Source organism: Heptranchias perlo, chromosome 27, assembly GCF_035084215.1.
Source record: "Heptranchias perlo isolate sHepPer1 chromosome 27, sHepPer1.hap1, whole genome shotgun sequence".
Lineage (NCBI taxonomy): Eukaryota > Metazoa > Chordata > Chondrichthyes > Hexanchiformes > Hexanchidae > Heptranchias > Heptranchias perlo.
In genome coordinates this window covers 19,420,811-19,440,961 of record NC_090351.1, presented here as the reverse complement: position 1 = coordinate 19,440,961, position 20,151 = coordinate 19,420,811, and the positions used below count along the sequence as shown (strand labels likewise).

The window sequence follows — 20,151 nt, the reverse complement described above, 5'->3', positions numbered from 1 at the left end:
GGGCATAGGAAGTATCAAAAAATCAGGCCCATCAGAACTCACACCTGTAAAAGCACTGACCTGATTTTCCTTCCACTTAAATTAGCGGAGGAAGAACAGATGGGTTTCATTACAGGCACGCAAACCTGCCCAAAGTCCCAATATTCTCTGCACCCAGGTGATATATTGCGCCTGGATGGAGACCCAGCAAAATCTCCTCTAATACATCATTTCCAATTTAAGTAACCCACAACAAATATTCAACCAACATTGATTGAAAATTAAGAAGTCGATCTTTATTAAAGGTCCAAGAGGGTTCTCGGTGATGTGACCATTTTAGCTAACTGACCGCTGGGCTCTTCTCATTGTTTCAAAGCTACTGTAACACGCATGGATAAATGGTTTTATGGCTGGTCCATCTTTCTTTGAGAAGCTAATTAATACTTAAGGTCACTAAGGCCACTACATGTAACCGCATATCTGCTGGTTAATGTTAAGTCAAAATGTTGTTTTGCCTGGGGAGTCAACCCTTTATAAGCTGAATCTAATGCTATAGCAATATCATAACATAAATTAAAACAAAATTCTGTGCAGGCCCTGCAGGTGAAAGTTCCAAAATATTATACTGCTATATATTTACACCGGGCTGTTAGTTTCTGCCTCAAGATTTTTTTTGTATCTCCATTTTATATTATATATAGATATAGATAATATCATGCAGTGAATATATAGCAAAATATTGTGATCTAATAAACACCTGTTTTGCCTCAGATGGGTTTCTGACACGGCTTTTTGTTTGCCTGATAGAGAGTGCTCACTATCTCCCTGTAGGGACATACTTCACTAACCTAAGCCCCAAGAGTTTCATAGGTTGGCAAAGGCCATGGCTAAGAGACTCCCCAAGTGTACAAGGGGAAAATGCCAGAGCTTAACTAGCTAAAACTATCCTGTTGTCAGCTCAGTGCATTGGTAAGGCTTCTGCTACTTGCCAACTAGAACCATGCTATCGCTTAGAATATTGACTTGAGGATTAACTGGAGTGAGTGTGAAAATTTTTAGACCCCAGTGACAAATTTACCCATTAGTGCAGTGATTGCTTCTACTTTTGTGGAACCTCGTATCTTTTACCTATGAATTTTAATAAGAAGTAGTCTGTTAACAGCTGCTGCACTTCATAAGCACTTCTCTTTTATGCAAGGACTTGATAAGGATGACAGCGTTCTGGGAATTATTTGTGGTCAGAATTTTTCTCGTATTCAAAAGGGACTGATGTGTAAGGGCAGAAAAAGTAGCTTTCCAATCACATTAATTTCAATGTTAGTTTTATTTATTTATTTTTTTCCTTTACAAACATGTAGTCATAAGAAACATGTAAAATGTTTTGTGGCTTTGACCCTTCCTTAATTCAGATTGAGGTTGTGTAGGAGCTTTATACAAATATCTGTCAGATCCACAAAGAATATTTGCACTGAGTAATTACTCTGAGACGGAAATGTTTCAGAAAGAGTGTCACTAAACCTGTTCATCTGATTTAAGTTTTTACTTCTGTGTCCCAGACCATATCGAAAGCGGATAGAGTAGCTCATAGATTAATAATCAACTTTATATATAGATTTTAAACTTGCAACTTGCAAGTGGTGTGAATATTAATTCTATTAGGTACACCAAGAAGTTTGAGGCTGCTTTTCTAAAATTATGTAATGACATAAATGTGCCACATACCAGTAAATTCAAAATGGTTTCCTGAATTGTTTAATTGGTGCCATATTTTAATAGAGCAGATGGAGGTTTGAGGAAAACATGAAACAATTCCCTCCATTATAAACACTTTTGTGACTTGCTGCAACCGATTTTAAGACCAATCCCCAGCAACAGCTTCAACATATTGTAAGTAATTATTGCGACACACCGATCTACTTTGAGTTGCTTTCTGTCTCTTCTTGATAATATAGAGGGCGTTCTTCTGCATCATTCACATAATTAATATCCATTAGGCATATTAATTAATTTCTTGGATCATTAGGTGGCATAGTTACAGGGTGTTAACCGACGCAACTGTGAAGAGGAACAATCCTTTATCAATTTGATCTTGGTAATTGCTAGAAGCACAGTACGCTGCAGGTTCATTGAAATGATCCCAATGGAAAATCCCAAGTTTGATTTCCAGTCTGTGTCAGCTGATTCTATCCAGGGCAGTAATAAATACACTATAATTGGCTTTGTTTAAGAAGGGGAAAAGAAATCGGCCACACTTTTCTGCTTCTGATTTCTATCTAATGACTCCTGCTAGAAAGTATTAAGGGTGGACATCTGGTGAAGCCATGATTGTCTTCCCCCACCCCCCCTCCCACCTCACATGTCTGAACAACCTGCTTAATTACTGTCGGGATTCACACATGAAGAATGAGATTATGGTGGTTTGCAGGCACCCATGAAGCAATATCCCAGCATAAGCCATGACCAGCAGGAAAAGAGGAGTTCGTTCCTTCATCATCGCTGGGTCAAAATCCTGGAACTCCCTACCTAACAGCACTGTGGGAGAACCTTCACCACACGGACTGCAGCGGTTCAAGAAGATGGCTCACCACCACCTTCTCAAGGGCAATTAGGGATGGGCAATAAATGCTGGCCTCGCCAGCAACGTCCACATCCCATGAACGAATAAAAAAAAAGATTGAAAGGAAAGAATTTGCATTTATATGAGCATTCCAAAATACTTCATGTCCAATGAATTACTGTGGTTATGTAGGCAAACAAGACAGAACAAAGTCCCACAAACAGCAAGAGAAGAATAACCAGTAAATCTATTTTTATTAGAAGGTTTTGGTTGAAGGAAGAATATTGGACAGGATGCCAGGAGAACTTCCCTGCTCTAATTCAAATACTGCCATGGGATCTTTAACATCCACCTGAACTAGAAGACATTGGTTTAATGTCTCATCCAAAGGTTGTCAATTCCATAATGCAACATTCTCTCAGTACTGCTGTGAAGTGTCAGTCTAGGTTATGTGCTCAAATCCTGGAATGGGTCTTGAACCCATAACTTTCTGATTCAGAGGTGAGGGCACTACCAACTGAACCAAGATAACATAAGTTGTTCCTCGACCAACCACTTAGAAAAAAAATTAACCTAATATTCACTATTAATTCAAGATCTTTTTTCCTGCAACTTAAAATATTTTTTAAAATTTGTATATCCCGGTAAAAATGTGAAAACTTTAATAACCGGGTAAAATTTCTGTGGGAGTTCTCCCACTCTCCTGGAGAAAAGGGGTAAACAGCCATTTCTGCTATTTCTGCCGGGTTTGCGTCGATTTTCCGCCGAAGTTATGGTGGGGGTGTTCCCACCAAAATTCGACTCCAAGGTTTCTTAAAGGTTCGACATCATAATTTTGCAAGCAGAAGTGATTCTAAGTATGTAATTGTTGTAAGGTTGCCTCAAGAATCTGTTTTTTAACCAGCTGATTTTCGCTAGAGTCGAGACTTTCTTCTTGTGGTCCGATTCTCTTGATTTGTTGTTTTAAATAGAACTACAGAGTAAGACCCCATGCTTGAGTTTGTTTATGTCATCAAAAGCCACTTTAATACCATCTTTTATTCTGTTGCTAAGCATTTACATTACTCTTGGATGCCTAAGGGCACATCAAGAACTAGTCCTCAGTTTTCCTGCCTGAACAATTGGTGATTTGTTCTTCCGTCCTTGCAAATAAGCTTTGACATCTCCATCAAAATGGCAATGTCAGAGTAGGTATGTTTGGCAATGCATTGAGGGATACATGCTGTGGCTATTTTGGCCCTGGATGCATTCAGTAAAACCACTGGAAGTCACCAGAATCAATGCTTCATTCAAATTGAATCCAACTTTTTTTAAAAAATCATAAATATAAATATTTAGAGTGTACAGCAAAATAGCAGCTGTTAGAATAACAGCATTAGTGATAAATATTGGCATCATAAAGTTTCATGTACCACTTATTGGCTATTCAGCTCACACAACCCAAAAGAGATTTTGATAAACTAGAGTGATAGTGACCGAGATATATTTCAGATTACAGCAACCCAGACCATCAGTGAGTTTTAGATAAATATAGCTGCAAATGACAGAGATTTATTAACGATTTCTCAGCGTAATGCTGTCACACTGAACACATGATCGGTGAATGCATTGACAGATACTGCCAAGAGCTGTCAGAATGAAAGTGTTTGACGATTCTTTCTGTAAGAAGCCCTGACCTATATATGATTTAGTGAGATTTAATGCTCCAGTAGTTGAGGATGGTTTCAAACACACAGGAAAATCTGATTGGAAAATACCATCAAACAAGTCAAATTAAGTTATGTTGGATAAGATCTAGATTTTGGTTTGGTAAATCACAGACCAAGGAACAACCAATGCTGGTGAGTTGCTCTAAGGTGATACTGCTTGGTTCTTCCACAAAGCTTTTTTCAAGAAAATACATAATCTGGCTATTTCTATATTATCTCAAAAACCAATTTCTCCATCTACTATGATTTTATATTTGTCAAAATGAAACTATATGGTATAAGGCCAAGTCACACCATAACATTTGTTGTGATTTAAAAGAGTGTCCACAGGCAACCATTGGCCATTAAAGCAGTGAATTGTTAACGTCTATTGATGAGTCCCTTAAGCACAACACCTTAGAAGTACGTATTTAGAATGAAATATTTTCTAATGTTGAAAGGTGGATGAGGTAAACAAAATAGTGCTTGCAGCCATACTTCTCAGCTCCTGGACCAGCCAGGGACATGCCCCACACAAAATAAAACACAAGGAAGGGAGAAAAATGGTCAAAATCAGGGACATGTGCTTTTTTTGGTTGGGGTGGGGGAACCATATCGTGAAGATGCCTGTGGAAACCTATACACTGAACATCATTGTGCATGTCTTCAAGTGATGAGCATTCAAGTGTGTACCTGGTGTTTAGGAATTGCTTAGAATGAAAAATGTGTCATTGTGCTAGCTAGTGCAGAGTTGATTTGGAGAGGAAATAGAGTAGGCAGTGAAGGCTCTGAAGTGTGGCTAGTTACAATTATTGGGTAAACTATTGGTCTTCACGGACTTTCAGGATATAGTATACATTGCCAAGTGTAGGAAGGTTTTTCTTGCTGAACTGCAAAAAATAATATAAAGAATAATATTTCTTGAAGAATTAATCCACCAACTTTGTGAAAGTGAAGAAATTTAATTAGACCAAAACAGACTGGCCATTCTTTAAACTTGGAGTATTTGGCTATTTAAGTGTACTATGGATAAAATTATGGTTATAATTCTCCCAAAGATATATTGCTCCTGCCTGGTCAATCCTTTGCTGTTTCATATTTAGTCCGGTCTTATAACTTATTCTTATGAATAAAACAAATGTCATAGCAAACTAAGAAACCAGGACGCACTGCAGTGTAACAACTCATATCTATTGTCCAAGCTGTTCAGTACATTAGCTTCTTCAGCCATGTTTACATTCTTTCTGAACAGCCCCTGTATCAATCATTCAACTATCTATAAGAGGATAAGTTTGCCTTTCAATAAGGTTGCTAACCTCTTATAACATCACACTGTGTTCTAAATCCATGATAAAAGCCTCAAGTTGAATATTAATCACTTCGCAATTTAGATATAATTTCCATTTTGAAAAAATCTGTTGGTCTAAACATGAAATAATTACAATTCTTTAAATATGTGTGAAGCCCCAATAAGTTTGACTAAGAAAACTGACACAGTTTACAAATGAAGATATAATTTGTAAAAAAGATGGTTAGTTCATAACTTTGTAGTTTTAGGCTTAGGTCCTTGAATAATGAGGTCAGTTGAGTAATGAGTTTTGTCATCTCCCAATGGATGGCCTTGCAGCCTGGTCTGGGGAATGTAGCCTACTCAAAAGGAACTGATTTTTGTTTTGAGCACTATTTGGGGGCTACAGTGGTCAGAGTGTAGGCAGTTGGAGTGCCTGAAAGAGTCAGCATGGGACCCAATCCATTTTGGTCTTGGGTCCTCAATATAATGTAGTCAGCAATGTGCCAGTGCGAAATGTGCTCCTCAATAGGCAGCTTGCAATCAGGAGGCAGGAAATCAGCTGGGGCAGCTGAATACGAAGGGCCTGCAGCAACACCTTAAAGGGGATGGGTTTAAGCATTAGGGATGAAAACAGGCAGCACTTTAGAGCAGCAGACATATTGTGTGCAGAATGTACAGCAGCTAACACATTAATTTTGTAAGCCATTAAAGCTCAAAATCCTCAAACAACTGCCATACAAATATCTCTCCCAAACCTCCATCCACCTTTCCTTGACTGAAGTTGAGGGTCCCTTTAAGTTGACAAGGTGATTGAACTATTTGCTGTATTCTTCACACTAATGTTTTCTCTGAGACTCTTGTTAAAGTTTTTGAATCATTTAATTGGACTTGAGAAATGGGAAGAAGACCACTTTATTAGAAATGTCCATGAGAAACATTTTTGCTTTGGCTTACTGTGTGAATTAGTTTTGAAAGATTTACAAATGTAACCATTCATTCTATTCTCTCACTATCTGCAGGAAGTGCAGGGATCCCTGTGACCTTCAATGAAAATGGTGACACTCCTGGACGTTACGACATTTATCAGTATCAAGTCAAGGGCAATTCTACACGTGCATATTCGGTTATTGGACACTGGGTGAACAAACTTCATTTAAATGTAAGCAGCATACCTTTTTATTTTCCTTCAAAAAGTATACGTGAAATGTATGGGCCACTTGCAATTTAAAGAGCACTGTGAGGTCGCCTTGCCACTCCATCAGGGGCGATGCATAGGGTGAGCTGGCCAAAGAATTCCATGGTCCCAGCTTATTTTGCTCACTGTACCTTTGGACTTCTGCCGCTTTACTAGTGGCAATAGATCTCTCTATGATTGATTGAGATTGGTATATAACATGGTGGGCCCCATTTATGGCCGTGCACGGCAAATATGCATGTTTCCTGCAGACGCACTTAACATTGGCTGTACGCTGGGTAGAACTGGTGGGATTTCTGGGGGATCCCATCATACTTTCAGTTTCACCTCCATAAATGATGTCCTTATGGAGTGGGTAAATAAAGGAAGTGTCCAATGCCCAGTCCCTCAGAATTTTTCAATAAGGCCAGAAAGTAGCAGAAATGCAGTGGAAATGGTTCCACCCTAAATTCCTATCTCTCAATGCAGATTACATTAATTTTGTGCCAACAATGGTGCAGAAATTCCAACCTGAAGGGGGAAAAATTCAATAGGGGCCGCTATTACCCTGCGCCCAACAGCCCCAGCGCAGGCAGGACACAAGTTTCGACCCACCTGAGGACTTACCTGCAATCAGCCTTCCTTTCCAGACCTTGCACATGGAATCAATGCAATTTGTGCTTTCCACCACCAGAGGGAGCTCAATCTCTTAAAGGGAGGATGTTTCTCAGAAAGCTCTTAAAGGTAGCTGGTACCTGTTATTTGCTGAAAATAGCAGTCCACTGTCTGCACAGAGTCTGAAAGGAGATCAGACAGCGCACATGTAAAACACAGATGCAGGTTCCATCCCTATGTTTACACACTGATGAGTTATGTTAAAACATTGAATAAAGGTTGCACACTACTAAATCCCACATCCTCCAATCTGCACGCCATACCTCACCAATCTGCCGATCTGAGTTGGTACCAAGCCTGCGAGAGTGCGTGCGCCAAGGTTCTCTGCTGATGCACTAGAGGCCTTGGGTGCAAGAGGTGGACAAAAGGAGGGACATCCTATATCCGCAGTGGGGACAAGAGGCCCTCCAGACATATATCCAAAAGGCAGTGAGAGGCAGCAGGGGACAAAGTCAATACCAGGCGCACAGCATCATGAACATAGAGGCAGTGCAGGAAGAAGTTCAATGCTTTGACATGAGTGGTCAAGGTGAGTGATGCCAACTGTCAAGTGGTGTCTCCGACCAACCACACCACGCACTACACCCCCCATCCTCCACATACCAATAAACTCTTTCCATCAGTACTCAACTCTTCCAATCAGATGCTTCCTCTCACCCTTACACATTACCACTGTATCAAGCCGCCCACCCACAACTCACAGGCCAGACACACTAGCAGCTATTCAACCATGACAGGCACATGTCCCGCTTTCTTGCAGGAGAAGGTGGCGCATATCAAGAGGCAGCAAGTGGCAGTGGGATTTAGCCCATCGAGCCTGTTGCGCCATTCAATAAGACAATGGTGGACCTGTGACCTAACTCCATATACCTGCCTTAGCCCCATATCCCTTCATACCCTTGGTTCACAGAAATCTATCAATCTCAGATTTAACATTCACAAGTGAGCTAGCATCAACTGCCGTCTGCAGAAGAGCATTCCAAACGTCTCCCACCCTTTGCATGTAGAAGCATTTCCTAACTTCACTCCTGCACGTCCAGGCTCTAAATGTTAGGCTATGTCCTCGCGTCCCAGTATTGAAGTCTAAGAGACCTCCAAAAACAGTTACAAATGTCTCGGCACCCAGAAGCAATAATCCAGCCACTAACCTATAAATCCTGCATGATCCCTTTAAACAGCACTGGTAGGGGGTCCTGCAGTCACTCTAAGACACGTTCAGATGGTCGGGGTTAAGACTGTGTGTGAGTTGAGCGTTAAGACCCAAAATGGTGTCTATCACTTTAATCAGCATTGTACACTGATTGAAGCCATTTTCTCCCTACTTCACATGATTCCAGCGTTCGTTATCTGCACCTGCGCTAACTCCTATACCAAGATGGCGTCTGGCGCACGTCACGCAGGAAACGTGCGTGCGCATCCAAGACGCCATCTTGGATGTCAGAGACGCCGTGTAGCGCCGAAACAATGTGCGCTACACCGCCCAATTTAGCGCCCATAGTGTCCAAATTGCATCAGTATTTAAACCAAGCATTAGCTTTGTGGAAAAGAATTATTCACAGGTTAAAGTGTCATGTTGGCTCAGTTAGTATCACTCTTGCCTCTGAGTCAGAAGCAAGAGTGATACCCTCCCCCCTTCAGGACTTTAGCACATAATCTAGGTTGACACTTGCATCCAGTACTGAGAAAGCATTGATGAAACCAAGCCCATCTGCCTGTTCCAGTTCAAGTGGATGCAAAAGATCCCATGGCACTATTTGAAGGACAGGGAGTTCTATTGGTGTCTTGCCCAACATTATCCATCAACTAACAACTACCAAAGAACAGATTAATTGGTTACTCATTTGTTTATGTGATCTTGCTGTGGTTGTCACAGTGACTGCACTTCAAAGTAATACATTGCATGTGAAGATTTTTTGAGAGCTGTGATAACACACAATATAAATACACTGAACTCCAATATGTATTTCTTTTTTCTAAACTGTTCTTTCCAGAACAAGGTTAAAAAAAATTGAGTTGGCCATCCAGAAGGTCATTGTCACCACCATTTTCCAATGACATTGATTTAGCTTGTTACAACCAATCAAAGAATAGGCAGAGTAATATCACTATAGCTACCTTCAGAAAAAGGTGATAAGGTTCTGTAATGAGAATTGCATGAGGTTTTCAACATGTCAGGAAGAAGCACCAATTACTGAATGCTGAGAGATCCAGTACTATAACCCAGGGACTGTTCAGTGTCTGTAGTATGGACCTGGGAATACAAGTACATTTAAGCATATTTAAGGCATAATAATGTTTTCTGTATTATGTAATCTTAAATGATTGCAGCACTTTCCACATAATATATATACATTAAACATGTAAGAGGCCCAGGTATGTATGTATGTATGTGTGTGTATATATAATATATATATATATATATTATATATATATATTAGTTTCATTTATGATTATTAAAATGTACTTTACCTGGAAACTAAACACAGCAATACAGCTGTGGTTGTTCTAAATGCCAGACTACACTCAGTCAGATAAGAATCACGGACAGCAGCAAGCAGAGCAAACAGCAATATAGAATCATAGAATTGTTACAGCATAGAAGGAGGCCCTTCAGCCCATCGAGTCAGTGCCGGCTCTCCGCAAGAGCAATCCAGCTAGTCCCACTCCCCCGCCCCATCCTTGTAGCCCTGCAGATTTTTTCCCTTCAAGTACTTATCCAATTCCCTTTTGAAAGTCACGATTGAATCTGCTTCCACCACCCCCTCAGGCAGTGCATTCCAGATCACAGCCACTCGCTGTGTAAAAAGGTTTTTCCTCATATCGCCTTTGGTTCTTTTGCCAATCACCTTAAATCTATGCCCTCTGGATCTTGACCCCCTCCAACAATGGGAAGAGTTTCTCTCGATCTACACTGTCCAGACCCTTCATGATTTTGAATACCTCTATCAAATCTCCTCTCAACCTTCTCTGCTCGAAGGAGAACAACCCCAGCTTCTCCAGTTGATGCACGTAACTGAAGTCCCTCATCCGTGGGATCATTCTAGTAAATCTCTTCTGCACCCTCTTTAAGGCCTTCACATCCTTCCTATAGTGCGGTGCGCAGAACTGGATTCAGTACTCCAGCTGTGGCCGCACCTGTGTTTTATAAAGGGTCATCATAACCGCCTTGCTTTTATACTCTATGCCTGTATTTATAAAGCCCAGGATCCTGTATGCTTTTTTAACCGCTTTCACAACCTGCCCTGCCACCTTCAACGATTTGTGCACATATACCCCCAGATCTCTGTTCCTGTACCCCTTTTAGAATTGTACCCTTTAGTTTATATTGCCTCTCCTCATTCTTCCTACTGAAATGTATCAGTTCACACTTTGCTGCTTTGAATTTCATCTGCCATGTGTCCGCCCATTCCACCAGCCTGTCTATGTCCTCTTGAAGTCTATCACTATCCTCCTCACTGTTTACTAACCTTCCAAGTTTTGTGTCATCTGCAAATTTTTGAAGTTGTGCTCTGTACACCCAAGTCCAAGTCATTAATATATATCAAAAAAGGCAATGGTCTTCATGCCGACCCCTGGGGAACACCACTGTATACCCTCCTCCAGTCTGAAAAACAACTGTTCACCACTACTCTCTGGTTCCTGTTACTTTGCCAAATTCGTATCCATGCTGCCACTGCCCCCTTTATTCCATGGGCTTCAACTTTGATGACGAGCCTATTCTGCGGCACTTTATCAAACACCTTTTGAAAGTCGATATACACCACATCAACTGCATTGCTCTCATTGACCCTTTCTGTTACCTCATCAAAAAACTCAATCAACTTGGTTAAGCACAATTTGCCTTTCACAAATCTGTGCTGGCTTTCCTTTATTAATCCACACTTGTCCAAGTAACAGTTATTTTGTCCCGGATTATCGTTTCTAAAAGTTTCCCCACTACCGAGGTTAAATTGGCTGGCCTGTAGTTGCTGGGTTTATCCTCACACCCTTTATTGAACAAGGGTGTAACATTTGCAATTCTCCAGTCCTCTGGCAGCACCCCCATATCTAAGGATAATTGGAAGATTATGGCCAGTACCTCTGCAATTTCCACCCTTGCTTCCCTCAGAAACCTAGGATGCATCCCATCTGGACCGGGTGACTTATCTACTTTAAGTATAGTCAGCCTTTCTAGTACCTCCTCTTTATCAATTTTTAGCCCATCCAGTATCTCAACTACCTCCTCTTTTACTGTGACTTTAGCAGCATCTTCTTCCTTGGTAAAGACAGATGCAAAGTACTTATTTAGTACCTTAGCCATGCCCTCTGCCTCCATGCGTAGACCTCCTTTTTGGTTCCTAATCGGTACCACCCTCCTCTTACTACCCGTTTACTGTTTACATGCCTATAGAAGACTTTTGGATTCCCTTTTATGTTGGCCGCCAGTCTATTCTCATACTCTCTCATTGCCCCTCTTATAATATGAAAGTCAGTTGTCTTCGAGGTCCTGACTTAAAAAGAAAAAAGGATCTTTCAACCATTGTAAGAGTGACCTCTTGAAGATCTTCTAAAAAAAATACACAGGATCTGCACAAAGAATAGAGCAGTGTTAATAGAAGGGCCTATACTGCAAAACACTAAGCTAGAATCTTGAGTAGCTGCCTTTATTTCAAGAAAGCTTATGGTTTTCAGCAACTCACAGTACACAACGATAAAGGTACACACTGGTGGCTGACGCTGAGAATAGTTTTAAGAAAATAAACAAAAACCCAAGTCATGACTCAAGTAAATTGTAGAAATTAAGGGCTTCATGTTATGTGCAAATTGAATTGTACATGGTCAGGGTATTAATAGGTAAGCAGAACCTAGATGAAATGTGACCACCTGATCATTAATATTCTGTGCAATTATTATTACTATTGTGTCTTTAATCATAGTGATTATAATGAATTGAATTTTTGCCTGTGTTTGAGCTGAATTTCTTAACGTAATATTTCTGTGTATTAAATTCAGTACTTTTTTTCAACAATAAGGCAGCGATCTGAAATTAGATTGGTTACCAGAGTGAGTTGGAGTGTTAATTAGTTAAAAAAGTTAGGGTCATTATGTCCAATCGCAAACATTTTACACCATTGTGAGAAGATGGCTCACTCGTGACCCTTGAGAGGCCAGCAATCAGTCCACTTGCTTGTAGTATAGCATGATTTTGTTCAAAGTTTGAAGATGCTGTATGGCTTAGCAAGGTTATATTTACAGTGCTCACTGTTGCTGACAAGTTAACTGCGCAAAGGTGGAGATAACTTGCCCTTCTGGTCAAATAGCTTTGTGGTGCCAGCTGTTTGATTTCCTGCTGGGTGCTCTGCTATCCCTTTGAACACATTATTTCTGGCCATCATCTTCTTCCTTCAATCATCATCTTCTCATCCTGGCTTAGCTAACCTGCAGTTATGCATTCCTCTGTACTGCTATATGATACATAAGCCTCACACTGTGCTTGGAGGTATGAGATTAAATACTGTGGTGATACACATTTCAAAATGTTACTTCTAGATCTCTATTAACCTTACAGTTTAAACTTTTAAAACTCCTTCTGTTTTCTGTCTTTTGGCTTGAGGGCTCTGCTGCCCCTTGGCCAGAATTAACTACTCAACTGCATGAGGGGCGGGGGAAGAGGGGTGGGCGCCTCCTGCCAACTGCAACAAGTTTCTTAGGTTATCTTGTTTATTGCAGAGTAAATTTAGATGTTAAACTAAGCCCAAAACTAAGGTTATGTATTGTGCATAAAATAGCCTTGAAATGACTATGAACGCTGTTATTGTATAAATGCTTAACACATTCATATCAGATTCCTCGCTTTGCTATTTTAATGGAGGTGTTAACCATGTCTCAATGTCTCAAAATGGTCACTTCCAGCATTTGCCTTGCGGTTCTGTTGCTCTCCTACCACAGTTGTGGCAGGAGACCTTTGGTAGCCCTGGGGAATTTTGGAGCTGTGAGAACTTAGATGATTTTTTTTGGAAATTGAAGTTGTTGTGATATTTGCAGAGATATTAAAGTACTTCAAATGGGAAAACATTAGAACCAAGATTTATGATTGGCAAAAGCAGTACTGATTACAAACCCATTTATCTAGATGGATCATTTAACGATGTAAGAATGACATATATCGAAATTCACTACACTGTTAAACCAAAATGCATATCAGTCTCTAGGCGGATCTGCTACTTTGATATCACTCGTTTTGGTAACCATTCTCTAAAAGCTCCATATCACTGGGTCTAGCTTCTTCTTGTATATGTTATATGCTTAGCAATCAGTTCATGTGAAACTGTCTGTCTGCAGTTATCCTATATTATGTTACAACCATGAAATAGGCCTGGCATGTGTTTGGCATTGGCCTGCTGATGTGCTCTCCTTTTAGTTAAATAAGAAGTAGTGCCTTAAGAGCATCCATGTGCTTACTCTTCAGGAGGCCACTAGAGTCTTATTATTTGATTGTAGCTCAGCAGAAGCGATTGAAGCCACTGCTTGACAACAAAATAAATTAGAAGGAGCCAAAACCCTAAAGAATGGGAATGTAAAACAAAAAGGACAAGGAAAGGTCAGGAATATATTGGACGCTCCCCTGTCAACTGTATCAGGAATGGGGAATACTGGTCTGTATAGTTTCCAAATGTGAATGGTTTATTTTCAACAAAGTAGTACAGAGTGCTGTGTGATGACCATCAGAATCTGGAATATTAATAGAAAGACCAGGGTTAGTTTTATCAACTAAATGGACTGCAAAAGGACATTTAGCAGAGCTTCCAGCTCCTAATGAGTCTTTCCCCAAAGTGTTTTTATATATTCCTTTGCCAATTTCCTGTGTACCATCAAAAAGCTACATGCAGCCAAGATGATACGGAACATTGCAACTGTAATGCTATTTACTAAATAGCAAATACACTTCTATAGCTAGTTAATTTTTATAATCAACGTATGCTGAAAACCAGATTAAATAAGCCCATTACTCCAGAGTTGGACATCTGCTGAGAGAGCTGATCGAGACTACTAGTTAGGGCAGGGTGCATTTTCTCCATGCAAAGTAAATTTTAAGGAGAGTTATACTGTGCAGACAGGGATCCCTGTAGTATTTGTAAGCCAGCCCTGCAACTGAGCAGAATAAGCTGATTACAGAAACAAAAGGGATAACATGTATCTTTATGTTTTACATGGATGATCAGCGTGTCAGTGATCAGCGTGCCAGTTAGTGTTAGCTGGCAAAAATTCAGTGTGGTGTTTGAAAAGTGGTCACTTCGTAAAGCACCATGGCAAAATTTTTCTGCATATTCACTGATCTTTTGTGCAACACTCTCCAGCAGCTAGGTGCATGAGATATGCATTTTATGGCCTCACGAGTACAAGCAAACTGTCACACAGGTATTCAACCAGATGCCTCATGCCTTCCCAGTGTAAGCTCATTCAGTGTGGCTACCTCATCTGTGTGCCAGTTAGACACGCTGAAGCAGCCTGAGGCAGAACCCCAGGAGCAACAGCCAGCTATGATCCTGAGGTGAAGCTGGGGTTGTGGTGGTCCAGCCACAAGGCTTGCACAGCTAATTCAGGGTCTGATAGATAGCGCAGGCATACCTTGCCACCACATGCGTGGTACTGGAGTTGGTGCAGGAATGAAAGGTACCAGGCAGAACAGTTGTACATCTCTTGGACAGGTTTTCATGTAGTTTGTAGGCTCCTGGAGTTCAGGAGGATTGGTAGCCATGGTGATACACCCAGTGAGTAGTGCATGGCCTTCGCAAGTGAGCCATATAGCTCACATGTGAGCGATTGACACAAGGGGAGGGGATACATCACATTTTGATTTTTTATTTTACAATTTTTCCACAGAAAGAATTTGACGAAAAGAACTACTTTTTAATGTTGGTCTTTCAAAAGCATAGTATATTCACAAAAAGCTGAGAGATGATAGGTTGGTACGATGCTGCTGAGCTAGCTTTGAACTAGTTTTCCCATAGCCTGTAAATAAGCAATTCATTAGCCTGAATCAGCAATCATTAAACACCTCACACCCATTACACTGGAAAGTATTTGATCCTTTTTGTGGCAGTGAACAGTGAGAGATATAAGGGCCAATTTTAACTCAGGACTTGAATCGGGGGTGTGGGAACCGAAGCGAGCAATGAACCAACTGGCCTACTGAAGAGTGAGGTCTGGGAGATTGTAACTCCCGGGCCTCATTAACATGCCCCGACACTGATTCCCAACCGAAGCTGGAGAGAATGGCATCACCGCTGGTGGGCAGGAGTCAAAATTGATGCAGGGGCTCAGGCTGCCACCTGGGAACCTATGGAAATGATCTCCAGCAAGGTAAGTAAGGATTTGGGGAGGGTCAGCATGTCCGTGAACGGGGTAACGGGGATGCCTAGGGTAGGGAAAGCCTGAGGTTTCTTAATGGGGCCAGGAGGAGGACTTCTGCTGCTCCTGGCCCACAAGGAGCCTTTAAAAATGTTTTTAATAATCACTTACCTCAGCCTCCTTTGCCATGAATCCTTGCTGCTGCCAGCTTTTGTTAGCGGGTTGGAAACTGCACTTAGTCATTTTAACGCGGGTCTTCTGAGGCAGGTGGCTTTCCCGTGCCTGAATTTCAGCAAGTAAAAATGGTGGGGGGAGGGGGTTGGGAAAGCATCGGGAATGTGGTGTGAACCTCCCTGCCATCTTAATGCCTGCATGCACCATTCCTGCTGGGCAGAGGGGTGAAAATTGGCCCTCTAAAATATAGACTGGGATACAGTTAGGTTTTTGAAACAGGATGCTTCACAGGGAAGTCAGGTTTTTAAAGAGAAGCTGCAAAGCAATGAGACTCAGCAAAAGGCTCCAAGAAGGATACATTGCGGAGAACAGTTAGAAACTGGTTTGTTTAAGTTAAGTAAGGTGACCCACTTATGCGGGGAAGCATAATATGTTCATTATTTTTGTATTATTATGCCGAGATAAGTTGCACTGATTGAACTAAGTGAACCCGTTCACACCTGCTACTCTGCATGTTCACACAATGTGAAATAAGAGTAATTTAATGATTTGTATCACTTCTTCTCCCAAGCGTTTGCTCGGTCTGCCTTCAGAGGGATTGAAGAAATATACATGTGAAAGACACAAATATATGGTTCAAGTCGCAAGGGGATACTATTGTTATCCCCCCAGGTTACACTGTTGTGCAAATAGAAATAGGGCAGTGTGTGTCAACTCTTACTAAAGTAAGATGCTCAGACTGCTTACAGGAGCGACTGACACTACTGAAGACAAGGAGGTATCAACGGCAGAGCCAAATTTGTAACAGAAGCACAGAGCTGAAAATTACAGGGCCGCAATGACAATAAGGCACAGAACACATTAAATGTGCCATTGGCTTTCCCATGGGGGAAAGGAACTGTCAGTTACATCACAGCTTCTGTATAAAAGATTGTTATGATAGAATTTTATTTTACAGCATTAAAAACAATATTTTTACTAACAAGGTGGAAATCATTTTACTTAGGCTATTTTATTTAGTATATGGGATGACTACATATATTGATTTTAAAAATAATAAAGTCTTGAGTTAAGCATGTAAAATGAATTAGTATTACATGAGTAGAAGTTTTAATGATGTAGCTAAGTATAAGTTTTTCTCTGCAGCAATGTCACTTGCTATAAATCTTTAGAGCGCCTGGAGGCAAATAAACCCATTTGTTTTATTTTATATGAATCTGTTCACATTATAATCTACTGAACTGGATTTACTCTGAGAACAGCCATTGTTTACTGTGAAACAGTACATTTTTACAGCACAGTACGAGTACTTTTCCACTCTGCGTCAAATGAACATCTTTTGCCACAGGCATGTTATATTATATAATAAAACTGTACAGTAGGCAATTGATGGGAAATTAATTTGCACAAAAAGGTGACTTTGGGATATTAGAAAAAATGTAGATATATAAATGTTTCATTTTATCTATTTATTTAGTTTTTTTAATTGATTTTATCCTTCCCCTTTGCACCTTCGGGGTAGGTTAGTACTCCTGATTGATGAAATTCATGTACCAACACCTAACATACTTGTACTATCTTCATGTGTGGGCTATTTTAGCCCAGTTATTAACCCAGTCATTTTAAATGGATTGATGCCAACAGAAAGTTGTACTGTCAGTCATATTAAGGAGCTCAGGTAATCCGTAAACAGTACATTAGATGTCTATTAACAGGTTTCTATTGATATTAATTTGCTTGCCATAAGCTACATATTACACAACTTTTTTTCTATTTTACAAGTGAATTACAAGGTTCCAGTAAACAACTTGCAGACATTATAAAAGTAGCAATGCTTTGCCTCAGAGGGGATGTAACAAAAGTTCACTAGATTGATTCCTGAGATGAGATGGTTGTCCTGTGAGGAGAAATTGAGTAGAGTGGGCCTATATTCTCTGGTGTTTAAAAAAATGAGAGGTGATCTCATTGAAACATATAAAATTCTTAGAGGGTTTGACAGGGTAGATGCTGAGAGGCGGTTTCCCCTGGCTGGAGAGTCTAGAACTAAGAGGCATAGTCTCAGGACAAGGGGTCGGCCATTTAGGACTGAGAGGAGGAAATATTTCTTCACTCAGAGGGTTATGAATCTTTGGAATCCTCTACCCCCAGAGGGTTGTGAGTGCTCAGTCATTGAGTATATTCAAAACTGAAATCCATAGATTTTTGGACACTAAGGGAATCAAGGGATATGGGGAAAGGGTGGGAAATGAAATTGAGGTGGAAGATCAGCCATGATCTTATTCAATGGTGGAGCAGGCTCGTAGGGCTGTATGGCCTACTCCTGCTCCTATTTCTTATGTTCTTAATGCGTTTTTAACCTGAAAGCAGTAGCATTTCATCGATATTCATTCTTTCATTCAGTTGCCAAATCTCACTTTTATATCTTAGAAAAAAATATGCTCAAGTTATCCTTTAGAGCTATTTTTCAAATGTTATTTCTATTTTACTAACATACAACCACCATGACACATGATTTTTCACTCATTACACAGCCCATCAGTCCAAATGCAATTACTGGACTATATTCACAGGACATTCACCTTGGAGTTCAGTTTGAATGCATCCCTGAGAAACAGCGTGGTAGAGTGATATCATATGACCAAGGCAAAAACTGCACATTGGCATAATCTTAACATTACGTAAAGTGGTTAACTGTGTAAAGAATTGTAAGCAACTTCAGGAGGATATAGACACATTGGTAGATTCAGCAGGTGGATGTCAGATGAAAATTGTTGCAGAGAAATGTGAGGTGATACAATTTGGCATGATGAATAAGGAGAGGACATATACACGAAATGGTAAAACTTTAAAAGGGGCAGAGAGACATAAAGAGATCTGACGGAGGTGGTTAAAATTATGAGGGGTTTTGATAAGTTAAATCAGGAAATACTATTTCCATTGGTCGATGAGAAGTAACTGGAAGGCATGAAAGAACAAGGGGAGAGGTTAGGAGAAGTATTTTTATGGGGAGGGTTGTTGTAGTCTGAATCTAGAGAGTGATGTTGCAGTACACTTTCCAACTAAGCGGGCCGTTATAACTAAGGCCAATCTTGCCCTCGGCTATGCACGTGCGCACACACACACACACACACACACACACACACTTGTAATCTGGAGCAAGATCTATGCTGCTCTTTGCCTCCCTTAGGCCTGATATTGTCCCACTTGGAATGCGTGTGAAAAGGGCGCAGGGGAGGCTGTGACTTTCCTTGTGGGGCCCAGAGAAGCACTCCTGCTTATCCTGGCCCCACAGAGAAAAGTTTTACACTTATCTGAAGGGCCTCTTCTGTCTGCAGTGCAGCTGTAGACCTGCTTCTACCGATCAAGAAATCCACAGGGGCTTCCCCGCTCAGAACCTGGTTAAAATACCATTGAGGTCCTATTGACTCCATAGGACCCTGATTAACATTAATGCATCAAGTTCCCACCTGAGTGCAGCGGATGTGCCAAAACCAACAGTGTTAGAATTGGAAATCAGTGGGAATGATCATCATACTGTTTTGGATGTGGTAGAGTTTAATAAAATATAACAGGAGTCAGATGTGTTTTCTAATCTGAAAATATCATTTAAGCCACTTCTCTAGTGTGAGTAATCTGTTTAAGGTTTGGTCCCTTGCACAGAGAATAGAGGGTGTTTTGTTCCAAAGTATAAAGGTTTTATTAAAAAGTTATAATACAAGAGTACGATTATAACATACTAAATAAGACGTGATGATATATACTAGCAAAGCTGAACACTGACAAGGTTCCGAGGCTCACTCTCGAAGGTCCTTGTGATGACACTTGAGCGGTCCTGTCTCGCTCTGAGAACGTTCTAACAAGTACGGTTTACATCCTAACTTATATACGCACAATCACACATTAGTTCAGCTGTACCTACGACCCCCTTGAGGCTTCCCTAGCAATCCTTCTCTCCGACTCTAGGCTAGCAGCCATCTCTTTCTCTCCTGCACATTCCAGATAACATACAGTACCTAAATTAAAGTCCTCCCTTAAACCATCCAATAAACGAGATAAGAATGGAGATGGGGTGTCTCATTACTTGGCTCACTTCAAGGATGCATTATCTACCCAAGGCCAAGCCAGGACTATTGATGCTAACAACATTTAACAGAAGGCTGTGTTCAACAGAAAAGCCTGTAAAAATGCATTTCTTACATCCAGGGATTCCACTGATCCTGTGTTGGAGTTCTGGCAGGAGATCAGGAGAACCCCATTGACATTTACGGGCATCAGGCCAGTT

The 20,151-nt window shown here is 40.7% G+C and overlaps 1 protein-coding gene across 4 annotated transcripts in view; it reads left to right on the top strand.

Annotated features, from left to right (window-relative positions):
- The window catches only part of LOC137344446 (metabotropic glutamate receptor 4-like), a 922,939-nt gene that overhangs the window by 632,818 nt on the left and 269,970 nt on the right, over positions 1-20,151 (top strand). For all 4 annotated transcript variants that reach the window (XM_068007420.1, XM_068007417.1, XM_068007416.1 and 1 more), the window contains exon 8: positions 6,535-6,674. In XM_068007420.1, the coding sequence (XP_067863521.1) occupies positions 6,535-6,674 (140 nt within the window). The remainder of the gene's footprint in view (positions 1-6,534; positions 6,675-20,151) is intronic.